The 18,172-nt window shown below is 31.3% G+C and overlaps 2 protein-coding genes across 4 annotated transcripts; one reads left to right on the forward strand and one right to left on the reverse strand.

Annotated features, from left to right (window-relative positions):
- Positions 1–629: 629 nt before the first annotated feature.
- LOC111682074 (probable 3-hydroxyisobutyrate dehydrogenase, mitochondrial) lies at positions 630–2,119 on the reverse strand. Its single transcript, XM_023443984.2, has 2 exons — positions 1,984–2,119; positions 630–1,828 (listed from the first exon to the last, which is right to left on the reverse strand). The coding sequence occupies exon 2, from the start codon at positions 1,814–1,816 to the stop codon at positions 842–844; it is 975 nt and encodes a 324-aa protein (XP_023299752.1). The 5' UTR covers positions 1,817–1,828; positions 1,984–2,119; the 3' UTR covers positions 630–841.
- A 4,658-nt stretch (positions 2,120–6,777) lies between these two features.
- On the forward strand, positions 6,778–7,978 carry LOC124420705. Of its 3 annotated transcripts, XM_046954602.1 has the most exons (3): positions 6,778–7,243; positions 7,304–7,651; positions 7,718–7,978. In XM_046954602.1, exons 1-3 carry the CDS (start codon positions 7,181–7,183, stop codon positions 7,835–7,837), a joined length of 531 nt encoding a protein of 176 aa, XP_046810558.1. In that variant the 5' UTR covers positions 6,778–7,180; the 3' UTR covers positions 7,838–7,978. The 3 variants fall into 3 exon arrangements, with proteins under 3 accessions (XP_046810558.1, XP_046810557.1, XP_046810556.1); XM_046954601.1 differs by having other exon boundaries at positions 6,781–7,222; positions 7,304–7,978; XM_046954600.1 differs by having other exon boundaries at positions 6,840–7,243; positions 7,304–7,978.
- Positions 7,979–18,172: the final 10,194 nt, after the last annotated feature.

Below are 18,172 nucleotides of genomic sequence, written 5' to 3' on the forward strand. Positions count from 1 at the left end.
TGAAATTTGTCACAAATATTTATTTTCACTAAGGGACTAGGCCTTTTGAGTTTGGTAGGATTATACAAAGAAATTGTTTGAGAAAGATTGGAATAGATTGAACACATGAACACAGGCTCTACAAATTAGCGTCTGTGTGTTTGTGCTAATATTTGTAACGCCCTCAAATATTGGTTCTACTTGCGACTTTAAGTATACGTAATGAGTCAGAATCACATGCTAATTCGATTATATATTGCCGTCCAACCATCTGTCCAAGTAAATGGAGTTATCAGACTGTCCGACTATTATCTCTATATACGAATTCCTGAATCAACACAATCTTATATCGATAAATCAGAGACGCAAGCAGGAATCGATATATGAACAAAACATTTCCGCGATATTTTCGAAATGCGAAACTTTTCCTATGAACTAAGTATTTGTCAAAAATAAACAAAGTTAATTTTGTTAAATTTTTTTTAAAAACAACATTATCTTTAGAATTTATAAATTATCTAAGATTAATTTTTACATGACTACCTGCTAAGTTGATTTTATAATACTGCATAGTGGATATTTTTAGATTTTTATTTGAAAAGTTCACATGAAGACGTGGCATTTTTTTTTAAATAAAAACACAGCTATTATTTAATTATTTTTATCTACATTAATTTAATTTTATTTCAGTTTATCATTAATATCTTTAATCCTTGTTTTCATTTAGTTTTTTTTACACTAAACATATAGAAAAAATCTTACAAATGCTTAAATTATAAATGCACATCTGGTTACAAATGGTCCGGATAGCTTTGGAAGCACTATATACAAATTAAGTTCTTGCGTTCATAACACTTATAATTTAGTTGTACTTGGTGTTCTTCCAGAAATCGTAGATAACGGAGAAATCTTTGTTGCCCAAACCGTGAGCCTTGAGGGTACGGTACATTTGGTGAGCCAAGGCACCCATGGGAATGGGAGTGTTGGTGGAGGTAGCAACACCGGAGGCTAAGCCCAAATCCTTAGTGATAAGATCGGTGGAGAAACCACCCTTGTAGTCATTGTTGGCGGGAGCAGTGGGGGAGACACCGGGAACTGGATTGTAGATTTCAGAAGCCCAGGAGCGACCGGTAGAGGAGTTGATGATGTCGGAGAAAGTTTGAGGGTTCAAACCCAAACGAATGGCCAAGTTCATGGCTTCGGCAAGACCAAGCATGGAGATACCCAACATCATGTTGTTGCACAATTTGGCGGCTTGACCCATACCGTAGTCACCGCAGTGTGTAATGCGCTTGCCCATGCATTCCAAAACGTTCTTGACGGCATTGTATTCCTCATCGGTACCACCAACCATGAAGGTCAAAGTGGCTTGTTCAGCACCGGGTACACCACCGGAGACGGGGGCATCAATGAAACGGGCACCCTTGCCGCTGACCAACTTCTGCAAATACTTGACCAAATTGGGATCAATGGTGGAGGAATCAATGAAAATGGTATCCTTGTTGACACCATCAGCAGTCATTTCTTCGTAGGATTTTTGTACAATGTCATTGTTGGGCAACATAGTAATGACAAAGTCGGAGTTCTTAGCCAATTCAGTGGTCTTCTCGTAGACGGTGGCACCCTTGGCCTTCAAGTTGTCGCAGGCGGGCTTAGAGATGTCAAAAACATGCAATTTGTGACCCTTCTTCATCAAGTTCGAAGCCATGTGACCGCCCATATTGCCCAAACCGACGAAACCAATGTTCTTGGAGCCACCTTGGCTGGACATGGCACGTACAAAGGTTTGACCCATGACGCTGAAAGCGGGGTTAATGCATACCAAACGTAAAGCCATTTTTTCTAAAATCTACTTATGTTCAAAATGTTTATAATCCAGAAATCGTAACAGCAAAAGTTCGTATCCAAACAATTATGTAACGCATATGAAAAAAAAAGAATTTATGGAAAACATTAGAATAAAAAATAAAATATTCCACACACAAACTATCTCTGTCTACCAACCTGAGCTATCTAACCACGAACTAGAACTAAAACGATCACTATTCTCTGAATGCCAAAAGCACACTAAACTTAAGCAAATCGCATATAGAAAATACAACGTCACCGTGCTACAAGTTTTCCATAAAAAATAAAAAAAAAAAACAAATTAAAAGATTGTGTGTGCAGCCCCACCACTAATAAAACAAAAACAACAATGTACCAGACCCACACGCACACACTAACGCTCATGTCTACACCATGTCCACACCGGCCCCCCTTGTTTTATAAAAAAAACAAACATGACTATAAAAAAATCAAACATCACCTCATCGAGCAACTAGTTGCTGTATTACTCAGTGAGATAAAAACATAATTGATGGGTTCCTCTCTCTCTCTCTCTATCCCATATGGGACTCTCTTTAATGAATATTTTCAGAGAGTTTGTGGGGCTTCTGATTGTTTAATATCTATCAATATTATTAAAGTTTTTGTTGGTATCTTGTTTTGGTGTATATCTTTGCATGTCTAGTGAGTATGTTATTCAACATGTTTGTTGCTAATGGAAGTGATAAGATGTGAATGTTTAGGTAGAAGATAGCCAGATAGTAGGGATTTTCTATAAAAACAATTCGATTGGTATTTTTATCAATTCTACTACGCATGTGGTAAAGTTATCGATTGTTATTCTTTGATCTTGAGAAAATATTCAATTGATCCTAACAAAGAAGATTTTTTCTTTAAATTTTTGTACACGACATCTTGAAAGTCTAATGTTATGGTGAAAATACAGTTTGATTTCTCGTCCGACTTTTTATACCCTTCACCACTTCAGTAGGAGGAGTATATTGAGTTTGTGCTAATGTTTGTAACGCATTGGTGCTATAACCAACTTAAAGTATACAAATCGGCTCAGAATCATTAAACTCAACAACACTTGAGTGGGAAGTGTATGACTGTCGAGAGTTTTAACGTGAGCACATGCCTTGAAAGCCTTATCTCACGGTGGTCTTTTTCATCCACTGGGTAGACTTGAGAACGGTCTACCATCGCTCCTTTATTCTTCTTCAATTGGCAATTTTTCGCACATTGGCTTTGACCGGTTCATGCACAAGTACTTTGCTGGAGTACTCGATCTATCTAATCTTTGACCATTGGATGGTCTCTGTTGATTCGGCAACAGTATCTAGAGACGCAACCGGTGGACTGAAGTACGATTCATCAATAAGCCGAAGACATTGTTCTCACTCACAGGGACACACTGATATCAACAAAGTATACTCTGAACATATATGGACAAGGTAGGAAAATTCTATGGTATTATATGTATATGATACCTCTCATCCATCATTATTCAACACAGCACACATCTCATTCATACGACACATACATTAGGTGGATGGGTGGGGTAAGGCCCGCTGAACCTCACATTTACCCCGTACTATATAAAATTAATACCAACTCATTTCCAACGCTTATTCCCACAGTCACTTCTCTGTGGGGTATCTGTTGTTTTCGGCAACAGCACAGAACTTATCCCGAAATATTGATTTCATCATGCATCAGTCTTTTAACCGCCACTTACTCTCCCCGCGAATTTGGGTTTAAACCACCGCCACTACGTGGATACCGAAGGAACCTCAACCAACTGACCAGCTAGGACATAGTAACGCAGACAAAAGGCCACCCGTAGTACCAGATTATGCGGTGCTGTGGTCTGACCTCTGTCAATCTTTGCAAGGACTAAGCTAAGCAGTAGACTGTAACCAATTTTTCAGTCCCGGCCAGACTAGAGGTATTGCCAAGTGTATTTGGGTTTGTGCTGATGTTTGTAATGCACAATAAACGTTGTAATCAAACAAGAAGTCGCGATTTTAAAGATAATTCATTGAAATTTGGTACATGATCTTCTATGGTCCCAGGTTCGAAAAATGGTTAAGATCGGTCCATTATTTCACCTAGACCCCATACAACTGAACCTCCGGATATGGCTGTAAACCTTGTAATCAAACTACAGGTCGCAATTTTAGAGATAATGCAATGAAATTTTGCATTATTTTCTATTGCAGTTTAGAATCGGTTCATTGTTATACCTAGCCCCCATAACACTGAACCCTCCGAATAGGTCTTTTAGGTTCACCCTCATAAAGTCTATAGTAGCCCTGACAACCCTCATGAAGTCTATAGTAGCCCTGATAACCCTCATGAAGTTTATAGTTATAGGGCCTCATTTGACCCTAGCCCCTATAAAAAGCCGTTTAAAATTGACTTATATGTCCGCATTTTTATTAAACAATAAATGGCTTAAGTATATCTGAGGCATGGTACAATTCAGATTCAATCTAACATAGATAAATCGTTTAACAACGATTCACTAAATATGAACCGATGTGTATGCTCTATTTTTCGGAAACTTTTTATCGAAGCGTAGGGTATAGAAATTTCGTTTAAACTATGTTTTTGAATACTTTTTCTTGCTCTCTTTTTAGATTGTGAGAAAATATCACCTAATAGAGAGACTGTATTACTTTCCAGCACATTTAAACATATATTTTTCCACTGTGTCAAAAAGCTTTTTATGATAAAAGTTTTGTTTGTTTATATTTAAATTTTGTTGTTGTTGGTATACGAACCAGACTAACATATGCTATAGACACGCGCTGTTGATAAGCTTCAAGTGGAATAATTTGGACGACTATTTGTTAATTAAAAAAACTACAACAAATACGTAGTGCTGACAGTGTTTTAAGATTTATTATCAGTAAACTGGCAACAATATAGTTTTGGGGAATTTCAAAATAATCCAAGGAAATTTCGTGGCTTAGAAAGCATATAAAGCGTGTCCACCTCTTTTAACCCAAGGATGAGATCTAATGAAAATGAGAGATTTAATGGCATTTCATATAATACATAGAGAATTCAGGAAATTTCAGAATAATCCATGGAAATTTTGTGGTTTAGAAACATTTTCAGAGTCGATTATGTCCGTCTGGTCTGGTCCATGTAAAGCGTGTGCGCCTCTTTCAACCTATGGATAAGATCTAATGCAAATGCAAAATTATTACTTATTGCACTGCATCGGACAAGTCACAAATTTAAACTGCCATTGTGGCCAGTTTTTCTGACATTTATTTGGTATTACAGATTCTGTGTTTCAACTAAGTAAGGCATTGACATTGTTGGCTTCCTATTCGATAATTCGATTTCTGCTTTCTTATACAGTCTTCCTTTTAGAGTCGGAAGATGAGATGTAAAGTTTCCATTATAAGGCCTCATACATGTGGCTGCCGGTAAGTTCATAATGAGATCTTGTAATTTCTCAGTTATATTGTCTTCAACTGAAATTCGTTTAGACAAAGAAGTATGAACTAAAACAATGGATCTTGGAACGGTTGCTGTAATATTCATGTGATTATTGATTGGCAAAAGTAACAACTTTTCTCAGACGTTGATATCGTTGCATTGTATCCTTTAAACGGCTGTCTTCTTTAAAATGCGGCAGCACATACTTATAACTGAAGTAGAATAGCTCAATGTTGAACATTATCAACTATACCTATGCACTTATTCAGCATGATCGACTGCAATCGTCGGAATTGCTCGAAGATTAGCTATTGAATAGAAGAAGTCAAATTTGGGAATAATCTTAAAAATCAGAAATTAACAAGTAAGAGAGTGATATATTCGACTTTGTCGAATATTATTATTCCACCATCAAACCCTATGCCGTGAATGGGCATTAACTCTTTCACGTATACGGGACACCGGTGTTCAAAGATTATTTTTACAATTTTCTCTTTCATTCTTTTTTAGAAACTAATGTCACAACATGCCAAAAAGGATAATATCCTGCGATATCCTTCGAAAACACTTTTTCAATTTTTCATCACAAATGATCGATATACGTCAAAATAAATCCATAAAATCTCAGTTTAGTTTTGTGCGTGAAAGGGTTAATTAGTTTTCTGAAGGGGTCCTTTTCACATAAAACTCGGTGGAGAGATTTGTGCTCATAAAAAACTTACTTATGTCGAATTTTAGCGCTATACTCGTACATGTTTGAGGGGGACCTTATATGGGGGTAGGGTTATTTATGGACCGATCTTCAAAAAATTATGTAAATAGATTTTTGATCGTAACAAAACTTATGTTTATCGAATTTTTAAGTCAATAATGGGAGTTAAAGTCATTTTTTGGAGGGGATCAAATATGACTCCAATTTCTTCTCTACTCTCGTATTTTTGAAATAGGTTGAAGATGCTTTTCGGGGGCCATTTCTATGGGCGCAATGTGAAAACATAGACTGAGATTTAAAATTTCCAAGACCAAACAAACCATACATATAGGAAATATTTGTGGAAAATACATGGCTAGATCGTCTTAAAATTTAATAAGGGCCCAGAATATATGTATATACGTTCGATGTGTTATAACCGAAATGACAAAATCTATTCAAGCGTTAAGGGAGCTTTTATAATAGCACCAATGATTTAAAAATAAGCCACCAGTGGCATCTCTCCTTATGTTCGTTTTCTTTATAACTCATAAGAATAAATTTTAATCTGATGTAGGTTATTATAAAGTGAGGTAGGCTGAAATAAAAATTCTTATATTTTCGAGTTGGGTATTTTGTCCGGCAACACTCTATTAAAAATACTTTTTGGTAAAAAGCTTTATTTTTTGTCATTTAAGTTGCCACCGTAAAGAAAGCTTTAATAACACATATGAAAACTATAGAGCGGAAAGTCTAATGTCAAATCGACTGTCAAAATGTTGTTTTATGAAAATGTATTGAGCTTTTATAAAGTTTTCTCAAAAAATGTTACTCTCTCTCTCTTTCTCTCTAAAGCAAATTTTTGACATTTAGTCTCTTCTCTTTTCAAATGTTTGACTTTACTAAAGCTTTTAAATTAACCACAGCATAGTATAGTTCATCCCTTTCTTACTATAATTAAACGATAATAAAATAATACATATTAACAAATAAATTTCTTAAAAAATAAATAATTTTACAAAACAACTAATAAAAATATGATAAGCCACAGAGTTTTTCAACAAAACGCACGCAGTAATTCTTTACGAAAATTCTTTTCACAACTATTCATTCTATCGAAAACCTGATAACTCACAAAGTTTTGCAAAAACAGTTGGAAATGTTATGTACACCGATGAAATTGAAAGTTAAAGTAAAGTTTTTGGAAAAACAAGAAATGACCCAATAATGGATGATTCTTCGAAGATGAATGATTGTGATGATGAAGAAGTAATTTCTATATCCAGTGAAGTAATAACGAAATTAAATATTAAAACATTTATGATTATGAAACCATGTCTATTCTTTTAGGAAAACTTTGTTATATATCCCGACATTAATATATTTTCTCCGCAGACCTCACAGAAAAGAAATGAAATTAAACTCAAACGCAACTCAGGCTTAAAATATACTCTTGCAAAAACCCAAAAAAGTGTTGAAGCTCGTATTCAGGGACCACCTTGCGGTTGCAAGCGCAATTGTCGACAAAAACTTAACAATGCCCATGAAGATATTTTTAATAACTTTTGGACTATAGGGTCTTATGATCTTCAGAATTGCTATCTTTTTGATTGTATTCAAGTGGGTGACAAAAGGAGATGCTATAAGACGAAAACTAAAAATCAACAATCCAGAAGAACAATATCGGCCAGTTATACGGTAAATGTGAATGGTGTGAATATCAGTGTTTGTAAAGTTGAATTTATGAATTTACATGGCCTTCAGAACTCCAGAGGTAGACTAGATCATATTATTAAAATGAAGAGAGAAGGAGCGATTTTTCCTAAAACAGATGGTCGTGGCAAGCATACTAATAGATGTAATAAGAAAACAAACGAGTTCTGAAAAAGAATATAAAATTTAGTCGGAGTTGAAAATAAATATTAGAATTGTAATTTTATGTATATAATTTATGAATTATGATAGACTTAATGTTATTAGTTTTTGAAATAAATAATTTACAACCTATGTGGGTCATTAACCGTATTAATTAGAAGTTATTATTTTAGGAGCATTGATAAGAACAGATCGATCTTTTCAACTTATTGTCTGGACCTTCTTATACATATGTATATCAACCAGATTTGCGAAAAGAGTTCTCATTAGAAAATGCAATGTAATGAAAACTAACAACCTAACTAACTAACTAACTAACTAACTAACTAACTAACTATTTAACTAACTAACTAACTAACTAACTAACTAACTAACTATTTAACTAACCAACTAACTAACTGAGCTGATGTTTACAATATTTAAAAATATTGGTCCAACACTTACCTAAAAGTACACTAGACGGATTCAACATCTCTCTCTTGTGTGGCGCGTACGTCTCTGTTGGTCTGGGGAAAGACGCTATTAAAACTGGTTGATATCAGCCCCCCATATAGGGCTTTTAAGCTGATAATTAAGTGATCTAGTATTAAAATTTTCAAAACTTAGTTCTATATAAAACTGAATGATACTACTTAGTTTCGTGATTATAGGGTCTCAAAGACCTCTTCAGATATTGATTTGAATAAGCACCTAAAATCAAGATAAAATTTTTCACAAATAAGTTTTACATAAACCTTAATCTCGACAATAAAGTTTATGAGAATTTTATAAGGTCTGATTTTAACCCTAGCCTCCATACAACCGGATCGTCGTAATGATCGGTTCTTATTAGACCCTAGCGTTTATACAAAGTTCATTTAAGAAAATGACAATGAAATTCGTTACTAATGACTTTTATATAAACATAAAATCTGCCAATAAAATTTCTGTAATCATCGGCAAATTTTTAGCCCTTGTCCCTATACAACCGGATCTTCCGACTCGAGCCTTCTCACTTCTTCTAATGTTTTACATTAAACATCTGATTACAAAGTGCTAATGTTTGTAACATTTAAAAATATCTGTCCTAAAGTATACAAGTCGGTTCACAATATACTTTTGATTCGATTAAGCTATGTCCGTCTTTGTATCGGTGTAAACATTATATGCAATTTTCAAGATAATTTGTTAAAATTTTTCAGATACTATCTCTCGTTCCAATATTGTAGGCTTTTGAAAATTTTTGAATTATTATATTATTATTGAAATTAATTGAAATCTCATCAAAGAGTCGTACAACTATATATTATACAAGTCTTATTGATCTTGATTTATTTTATAATAATCGAGATCTATTTAGTATTATCTCTCATATAAATCCATTCATTATGTTGCGTGGCTTCTCTCTTTAAATCAGTTTTCACTCAATAAATTTGGAAACTAGTGCAAATTTCAAAATAGGATTTGAAGGAGGATTTCTATAGGGGCTAGGATCAAATGAGGCCCTAGAATTATAAAGTTCATGAGGGTCATCAAGGCTAGTATAGAACTTGGTTTTGCAGCTTTTTATCGAGATACGAGTATATTAAACATAATTATGAACTTAAAAGCCCTATTTGGCGGGTTCAGTTGTATGGAGGCTACGTGAAATAATGGACCTATGTTAACCATATTCAACAGGCTTTGTCTATGGTACCATAGAAGATTATGTGCCAAATTTCATTGAATTGTTTCCAAAATTGCGACCTGTAGTTTGATTACAAGGTTTACAACCCCTATTCGGGGGTTTAGTTGTATGAGGACTAGGTGAAATAATGAACCGATGTTAACCATTTTCAATAGGCTTAGTTCCTGGGATAAGAGAAGTTCATTGAATTATCTTCAAAATTGCTACCTCTAGTTTGAATACAACATTTATATGGACGGACGGACGGACATATCTAAATCGTCTCAGAAAATGATTCTGAGCTGATTGTTGGACCAACATTATTGTTCGTTACTAACATTAGCACAAAATCTTAAAAATCTTATTTTTTTAATAATTCATAATTATGGAATATTTTGATAAAAAATATACTTTAAACTCATTAAAAATAAATATCTTTCATTGACATAATTTTAATAAATGTTATGAAAAACTTATAAAATCTCTATTTAAGAAAAACAAGCTCTTAGTGACCTAATTAAACTACTAGTGACGAAATCCAACACATTTCTTTTTAATTATTTATTTATTTTTTTTTATCCCCCATATTCCAAAGTACAAATTATTCTCCAGCAAAATTTCAAATATAAAATCAATATATATTTATTTTTCTAGTTGTTGTATAATTTCTTCACTTTTTCACAGATTGGTAAATATTTAAAATTAGGCTGCAAAAGTATTACATGTAATCATCATCTACATTGTACATGTAAACTTAAAATGACTATTATTTAGACTGTTCATTTTTCTTACCAATTGCATGTGTGTCATTATATGCTTGTCCGTCTGTCTGTTTGTCTGCATGTCTTTTAAACTAAATTTGTCTAAAATTTATGTTTAATTTACCATCCAATGATGTGGTAGTTGTTGTTTGTTTGTTTTTTTGTCCGTTACACGTTCATAATAAGATCGTATCGTTCGTTATAGAGATACATTTATGTCATATTAAGTGTTTGATGATCATTATTGGTGTTGGTAATTTTGTACGTTTTGTAAAGCTATTTTAGCGATTTGAAGTAAGTGTACATATGATCATTAGGGTTGTTTTAATTACAACTTAAAATTTTTTTTCATATGACTATAATTACCTTATTATATATTCCAAGAGGTCTGCTCAACTAACTTGTTTTAAGCCTAATATCGGTTCCGTTTAAAAGTGTAAGAAGATTTTGGTTATACCCCTAATTTCATTCATTTATAGGTACATCTCGTTTTAGTTTTTAAGTTGTTTACAATCAACTTTCGTATTAGGTTTTGCCAAAAAGTTTTTGATTTCTGCAAAAAAAAAAAAAAAAACAAATAAGAATCTATAGTCAGGCCTGGCCGATCCTATGATACCCTACACCAGAGAATAGTATTTAAAAAATGTGGTTTACATTTAATAATAAAGCTATTAAGTTATTTTTCTTTAGTCCTAATTCCCTCTATATATATACTCTGGGTCGTTATTAAATTCTAAAACGATCTAACCATGTCCGTCTGTCCGTCCTCCTGTTGACATCTCATTAGGGTCTACACGGCAGAGAGCTAGAAAGTTGAAATTTTACATTAATATTTCCTATAGGTAAGGTTACTTTAGTATTTCGATATTGAAAATGGACCATATCGGTCTACGTTTTCGGATAGCCCCCATACATGTGGATGGGCAAATCAGTTTTAAAAGTTCGAGTATAGCGATGAAATTCAACACAAATAAGTTTCATATGACCCAAAATCTCCCTACCAAATTTTATGAAAATCGGTCCATTGGTGACATCACGTTAGGGTCTACACGGGGGGAGCTTGATAGTTGAAATTTTGCATTAATATTTCATATACTTAAGGTTATTTTAGTATTTCGATATTGAAAATGGACCATATCGGTCCACGTTTTCCGATACCCAACCATACAAGTGGATGGGCAAAACAGTTTTAAAAGTTCGAGTATAGCGATGAAATTCAACATAAATAAGATTCATATGACCATCGGATTCATCGGTCCAAAATTTACCCTTCTCTCCATATAAGGTCCACTTCAGAAAATGACTTCAACGCTCATTATTAGTTTAAAAATAAGAATTTGGCCATGAAATATGATATGAGTTAGTTTTTTACAAGCCAAAACCTCTCTACCAAATTATATGTGTATCGGTCTATAATTGACCCCCTATGAGGTCCCCTTTAATTACTCTAACGCTCATAACTGGCTTAGAAGTATGATTATAGCAATGAAATTTCGCAAAAGTAAATCTACAATGAAGGAAAATTTTTCCACCGAATTTTAATGAGAATCGGTACATACTTGACCCCCATATAAGTTCCCCTTCAAAATGTGACCTGGGGCTAGTGTTAAATGCATTCCGATCATTACGAAAATCACCAGTAACATTCAAACTGGCACAAAACTACGTTGTGTTAATTTTAGTAGAAATACTAGAACATTTAACATAATTATGGGCTCAAAAGCCCTACAGATTTTAATAATTTTCAATAGACTGAACCAATGGAAACGTCTGTATAAAGTTTTTATTGAATAATCTTGAAAATTGCGAGCTCTAGTTTATTAAAAGGTTTACATGATCGGACGGAAAGACGGATAGCCGGACGGACATAGTTAAATCGATTAAAAAATGATTATGAGCCGATTGGTATACTTTAAGTTGATTGCGGATTCATTATTTAAATACTTTACATATATCAGCACAAAATCAATATACACTCCTGTTTAAGTGGTGTAGGGTATTAAAAATGAAAACAGCTTAAACATATGCAGTAAATAAGATCGTAATTAATTCATAGTTTTTATTTGCAACCGATGAAATTATGATCAAAAGTTTACATTCTTGTAATATAAATAGGCTTATCTTATATGCAACAAAAATTTTAAATAGACTTACTTTTCTATGTCCAATGTAAATGTTTTTTAATCAAAAATAATTTTCTAAAAAATATTCTAAACAGTTCAAAACATTGCCAATATTTTCAACTCTGAAGCATTTTTTGTAAGTATTCAAATGTTTTATTTTAGAAAATTTACCAATAAAATGTTCTATAACAATTGTCAAATGTGACCATTTGGTTTAAAAGAAATTTTCCAAAGTTAACTTCTTTTTATTAAAAATATTTCAATTGCTCCAAAACTGTCTTTAAAAACTTTCCAATACAAAAACATTTCCATAAAAAATGCCCAATCTATTGGCGAAACTGTTCATTGTTGTTTATTGAAATCGGTCCAATGCAAACGTTTTTTATAGAAACTTATCGAATAATAAAACTTTTTTCAAACTAAATAAAAACTGTTAAATCGTTGTTTGTACAAAAATATTTAATACATTGAATTATATAAAAAAAACTGTTTAATATGGAATTTTTATAAGAAATTGACTTATGCAAAGTTTTCAATGCAAACATATTTTTCGCTAAAACTGTCCAATGTAGTCGATCTTTTCTTTTCAACACTATCCAATGTAATTTATTTTTTTTACAGAAAACTGTCCAATGCTGACCTTTCTTTATGAAAATTGTGCAATTCAGACAAAACTATTCAATAAACGATCTTCTCCTTTAAAAACTGTTCAATGCAAACTTTTTCTATGGAAAACTATCAAATACTGAACCTTCTTAAAAAAAATGGTCCAATGCAGAATTTTTTATGGAAAATTAGCCAATGCAGTCGCACATTTATGGAATATGGTTCGATGCTTACACTTTTGTATAAAAACTGATCAATGAAAACATTTTTTTATAGAAAACAGTCCAATTCAACCACTTTTATATAAAAAACTGTCTAATGCAAGCAATTTATCCAATGCAAGCATTTTTTTATAGAAAACTATCCAATGCTGACCTTTTTTTAGACAAATTGTGCAATACAATCATTTTTATACAAAAAACTGTCTAATGCAAGAAATTTTATATATGACTTGACTTAGCTATTCAATGCATAAATTTTTTTATATAAATTTGTCCAATGCAAACATTTTTTCTAAAAATTTGTCCAATGCAAACATTTTTTCGATAAAAAAACTGTCTAATGCTGAACCTTTTTATATACAAATTGTCCAATGGATACATTTTTTATGGAAAACTGTCCAATACAATTACTTTTATATATAAAACGGTCCAATGCTAACACAATGCATAAACTATTTTATATAAATTTGTTCAATGCAAACATATTTTTCTACAAAGTTTGTCCAATGCTAATGTTCTCTTAGGGAATTTTGTTAAATACAGACACTTTTCTATTAAAAACTGTTTAATGCAAACACTAAAGAAAAATGCTCAATGCATTGATTAGTGTACGCGGAACTATTCAATGCATACAATTTTAATAGAAAACTATTCAATGCAAAACTTTTTTTCCACAAAATAATCCAATGCAGTCTCATATTTATGACATTATGTAAATAACTGTACAATGCATTGACTTAGCTTAACAAAACCATTCATTTAATAAAAATTTTTATAAAAAAAATATACAATCAAAAGTTTTTACAAAAAATTATTAAATACCAACACTATTTTCTAATAAATTGACCAATGCAGATTATCTTCTAGGAAGTTTTGCTAAATATAGAAACTTTTTTATTTACAACTATCTAATGCTAACTGTCTAGTGACTAAACTATACAAAACAATTCAATGCATTATTGTTTTTATAGAAAATAGTCCAATGCAACATTTTTTCTACATAATAATCCAATGCACTCTTATATTGATGCCATTATGGTAAAAACTATTCAATGAATTGATATTTTTATAGGAAACTGTTAGTCAATAACCATTTTCCTTAAAAAAAATGTACAATGCAGGCATTTTTTATAAAAAACTGTTTAAAATATTTTTCTACAAAATTTTCAATTTTTTAAAATTATTTTCAGAAAAATGTTTTTAATGCTAAAAAAATTTAAATAGTTCTTTTTTACAAAATGAGTCAATGCACATGACTATTAAGAAATATTGTTCAATGCAAAAGCATTTTGATAGAACACTGATGCTCACACTTTTATGCAAAAAATTTATTCAATTCAGTTAAAATTTATAAGAAATTAGACAAATTTTTATTAAAATACAAAATTATTCAATGCAGATGATTATTTATGAAATATTAACCAATGCAGAGACATTAACATAGAACTGTGACCAATGCTCACACTTTTATGCAAAAAATTATTTAATTCAGTTAGAATTTATAGAAAATTACACAAATTTTAATTAAAATACAAAATTATTCAATGCAGATGATTATTTATGAAATATTGTCTAATGCTGAGGCATTTCTATAGAATACTGAACAATGCTCACACTTGTATGAAAAATATGATTCAATGCAATTATAATTTATTGGAAATTATACAAAATTTTATTAAAATACAAAATTATTCAATGAAGATGATTATTTAAGAAAAATTTTCCAATGCTGAGGACAATGAACTTCCAAAGAAGTGAAAAAGATGTGAAATTTACATCATTGAACTGCTGAAAAAGATATAAAAAAGTCCTTTTTATTTGATTGTAAATTCACTACTCCTAAAATCATTCTCAATATGTAATTTTTATGTTCTTTTCTTGGAAGTTATAAAAATAGTATTATTTTCGGTTATTTCGAAGTCATTAAACATTACTTCCACAGAAGGTAAACAAATTCAATTCGTGACACTTTTGGAGTAGTTATAAATATTATTCTTTAGGAAGTACTTCGCTTTATCTTTTCAGAGAATATATATTATTTCCAAAAAATATAAAAACAAGTGAAAAATTGTATTAAACAATTTCCTAGCTCCTATATGATATTTCCGAAATTCCATTTACTGCTTTCAGTCATCAACAATATAAGCAACTTGCACATATTGAAACTAAAAATTAAATTATTACAAATAATTTCAAATAGTTAAGTGCCTATAAGGTATTTATTTGTAGTTTTAAACAAAAAACACAATATTTAAGGTATGAAAGTAATTTCACCTTACAGTGCACAATAATTTATGTCACTTTTTACTTACAATTTCGACGAACATGTGGGTATGAGGTAAGTACATGCGTCTAGTATACTTACTGTAATACGCACATTGTCTATACTTTGCTTTGAATGTGTAATTTATGTTTTGTTTTTAGATTTTTCTATCAATTTAAAATAAACAACTATAACAACAAAAGGCAATAAGAAATTTACAACTTTTAGTTAATCACTTTTAGGCCTAAACCAAAAAACTGCATACTTACAGTGTTTCTTGTTCGTATGATGTAACAATTTCTTACTGCCTCTCCTGTAAATAGCCGCTAGTTATTTGGTTTATGTTAAAATATATACATATATAAAACAGATTTATAAATTTACGTCTGTATAAAAAAACCAGTACAACTTTTAAAATTCGGTATTAAAGCAAAAAAATGTTTTTGAGTATTTAAAACAGTTTCTTATCAAAAACTCTACGTATAAACAGATTATTGAATGCAGTTTTTATTTGTGTTATATTATTGTTTTTCTTGGGTTATAAAAATATTTTTATAACACATTTATTCGTTAACATAAGTGTGTTATTTTATAAGTACTTACTATTTCGTTTTTTTTTTTAACATGTAGAGAAGTACTTAAAAAATACCAGAGATTAAATTAAATAATCATTATATAGAGCAAATAGTTAACTGAATTTATGTAAATGAAACTATAATTAATTAATTAATTGAAAAATGTTTTCTTAACAGTTCAACTGGGAATTTTGTTATGTAATAAATTGGAATATTGGGATCAAATCGAACAAAAACTATAGTACCATATAGTGGTTCCGAACATGGTTCTGAAATAAAATTGAACTAGAACTGAACTAGAACTGAACTAGAACTGAACTAGAACTGAACTAGAACTGAACTAGAACTGAACTAGAACTGAACTAGAACTGAACTAGAACTGAACTAGAACTGAACTAGAACTGAACTAGAACTGAACTAGAACTGAACTAGAACTGAACTAGAACTGAACTAGAACTGAACTAGAACTGAACTAGAACTGAACTAGAACTGAACTAGAACTGAAGTAGAACTGAAAGTATAAACATTCATGAAGGGAATTTCCAATTATGATCTATGGCGAAGAGAATCAATGTCCGTCTGTTTTTATAAAAAATATCATTTAAAATATCACATTTTTAGGAAAGAATTAAATAATAAATTCAAGATCAGAGCAAATGAGTTAGCGCACATTTTATTAGAGCTAAATCATAATGAATGAACTTAAAAGCCATTAAACCAATTAATATCAAAATTAAAGTTTAAAATTTAGTTCCTTTCATTTATCATCAAATGTGTACTATTTATTTGTTAACATAAACTTACTGACCGACAGATCCAATAAACCATATAATATATATCTGTATACTCATTCACTTTCATTCACTTAAAACCCAAAATCGAGTAAAACCTGACAAATACGATAAATATGCAATTTATAAAGAAAGTATGTTCACATACCTGTAAACATACTCTCTTGGTAAGTTCAAGGCATCTATTTTAATACATGAAATTGTAAAACAATACAAACTGTCGTCACTCTAATAATAAAAATTTATTTATAATAAAAAAAATAAATAAAAAATAGAAAAAGAAATTGTTATATTGCCACGTTTTGTTTTGAAAACCTGCAAGAGACTGTTAAAACAACTAAATACGAATCGCACATAATTGAAATGCGCTGCCACAATATCTGCTAGAGCGAGGTAATATGGAAAAAGTCACTTTACAAAAATTAAATTCAAATTTTTAAAAACAAATATAATTTTTTTGGCCGGCAGCAAAGCAAACTGTTAAGACAATAATGATAAGTGATGGGCAGATATGTAATGCGTCTGCGTCACAGAGACTGAAATTTTGTACATATTTTGTGTGATCAGTGCGTATGTAAAGTATTTTAATAAAAGTTGAATGAATACAATTTTGACAAATTCCCTTAAAAATTTAAAGCAACTAATTAAGTGTAACTCACAGTGAATGTAGGCGACTTTATAAAAGAACTAAGTGAAATGTTTTTATATGAATGTGTGTGTGAGCTTTGCTGAAAGTGAAATGTTTATACTAATAGAGAAAAACAATTCAGACGGCAGTGTTGTTGAGAATTATAGCACCATATGTTATACCAAAACATATAGTCTAGTTTATAAACCATTATATAAATTAGTCTACTGTCTAGTCTTTAGTTTAGTTTTATAATCAATTTTAGTGGTATAGTCTATAGTCGTTAGACTATAGTTCAGTTCTTGTTCAGTTCTAGTTCAGTTCTAGTTCAGTTCTAGTTCAGTTCTAGTTCAGTTCTAGTTCAGTTCTAGTTCAGTTCTAGTTCAGTTCTAGTTCAGTTCTAGTTCAGTTCCATTTCAGTTCTAGTTCAGTTCTAGTTCAGTTCTAGTTCAGTTCTAGTTCAGTTCTAGTTCAGTTCTAGTTCAGTTCTAGTTCAGTTCTAGTTCAGTTCTAGTTCAGTTCTAGTTCAGTTCTAGTTCAGTTCTAGTTCAGTTCTAGTTCAGTTCTAGTTCTGTTCTAGTTCAGTTCTAGTTCAGTTCCAGTTCTAGTTCAGTTCTAGTTCAATTCTAGTTCAGTTCTAGTTCAGTTCTAGTTCAGTTCTAGTTCAGTTCTAGTTCGGTTCTAGTTCAGTTCTACTTCAGTTCTAGTTCAGTTCTAGTTCAGTTCTAGTT

The sequence above is a fragment of the Lucilia cuprina genome, chromosome 6, assembly GCF_022045245.1.
Source record: "Lucilia cuprina isolate Lc7/37 chromosome 6, ASM2204524v1, whole genome shotgun sequence".
NCBI lineage: Eukaryota > Metazoa > Arthropoda > Insecta > Diptera > Calliphoridae > Lucilia > Lucilia cuprina.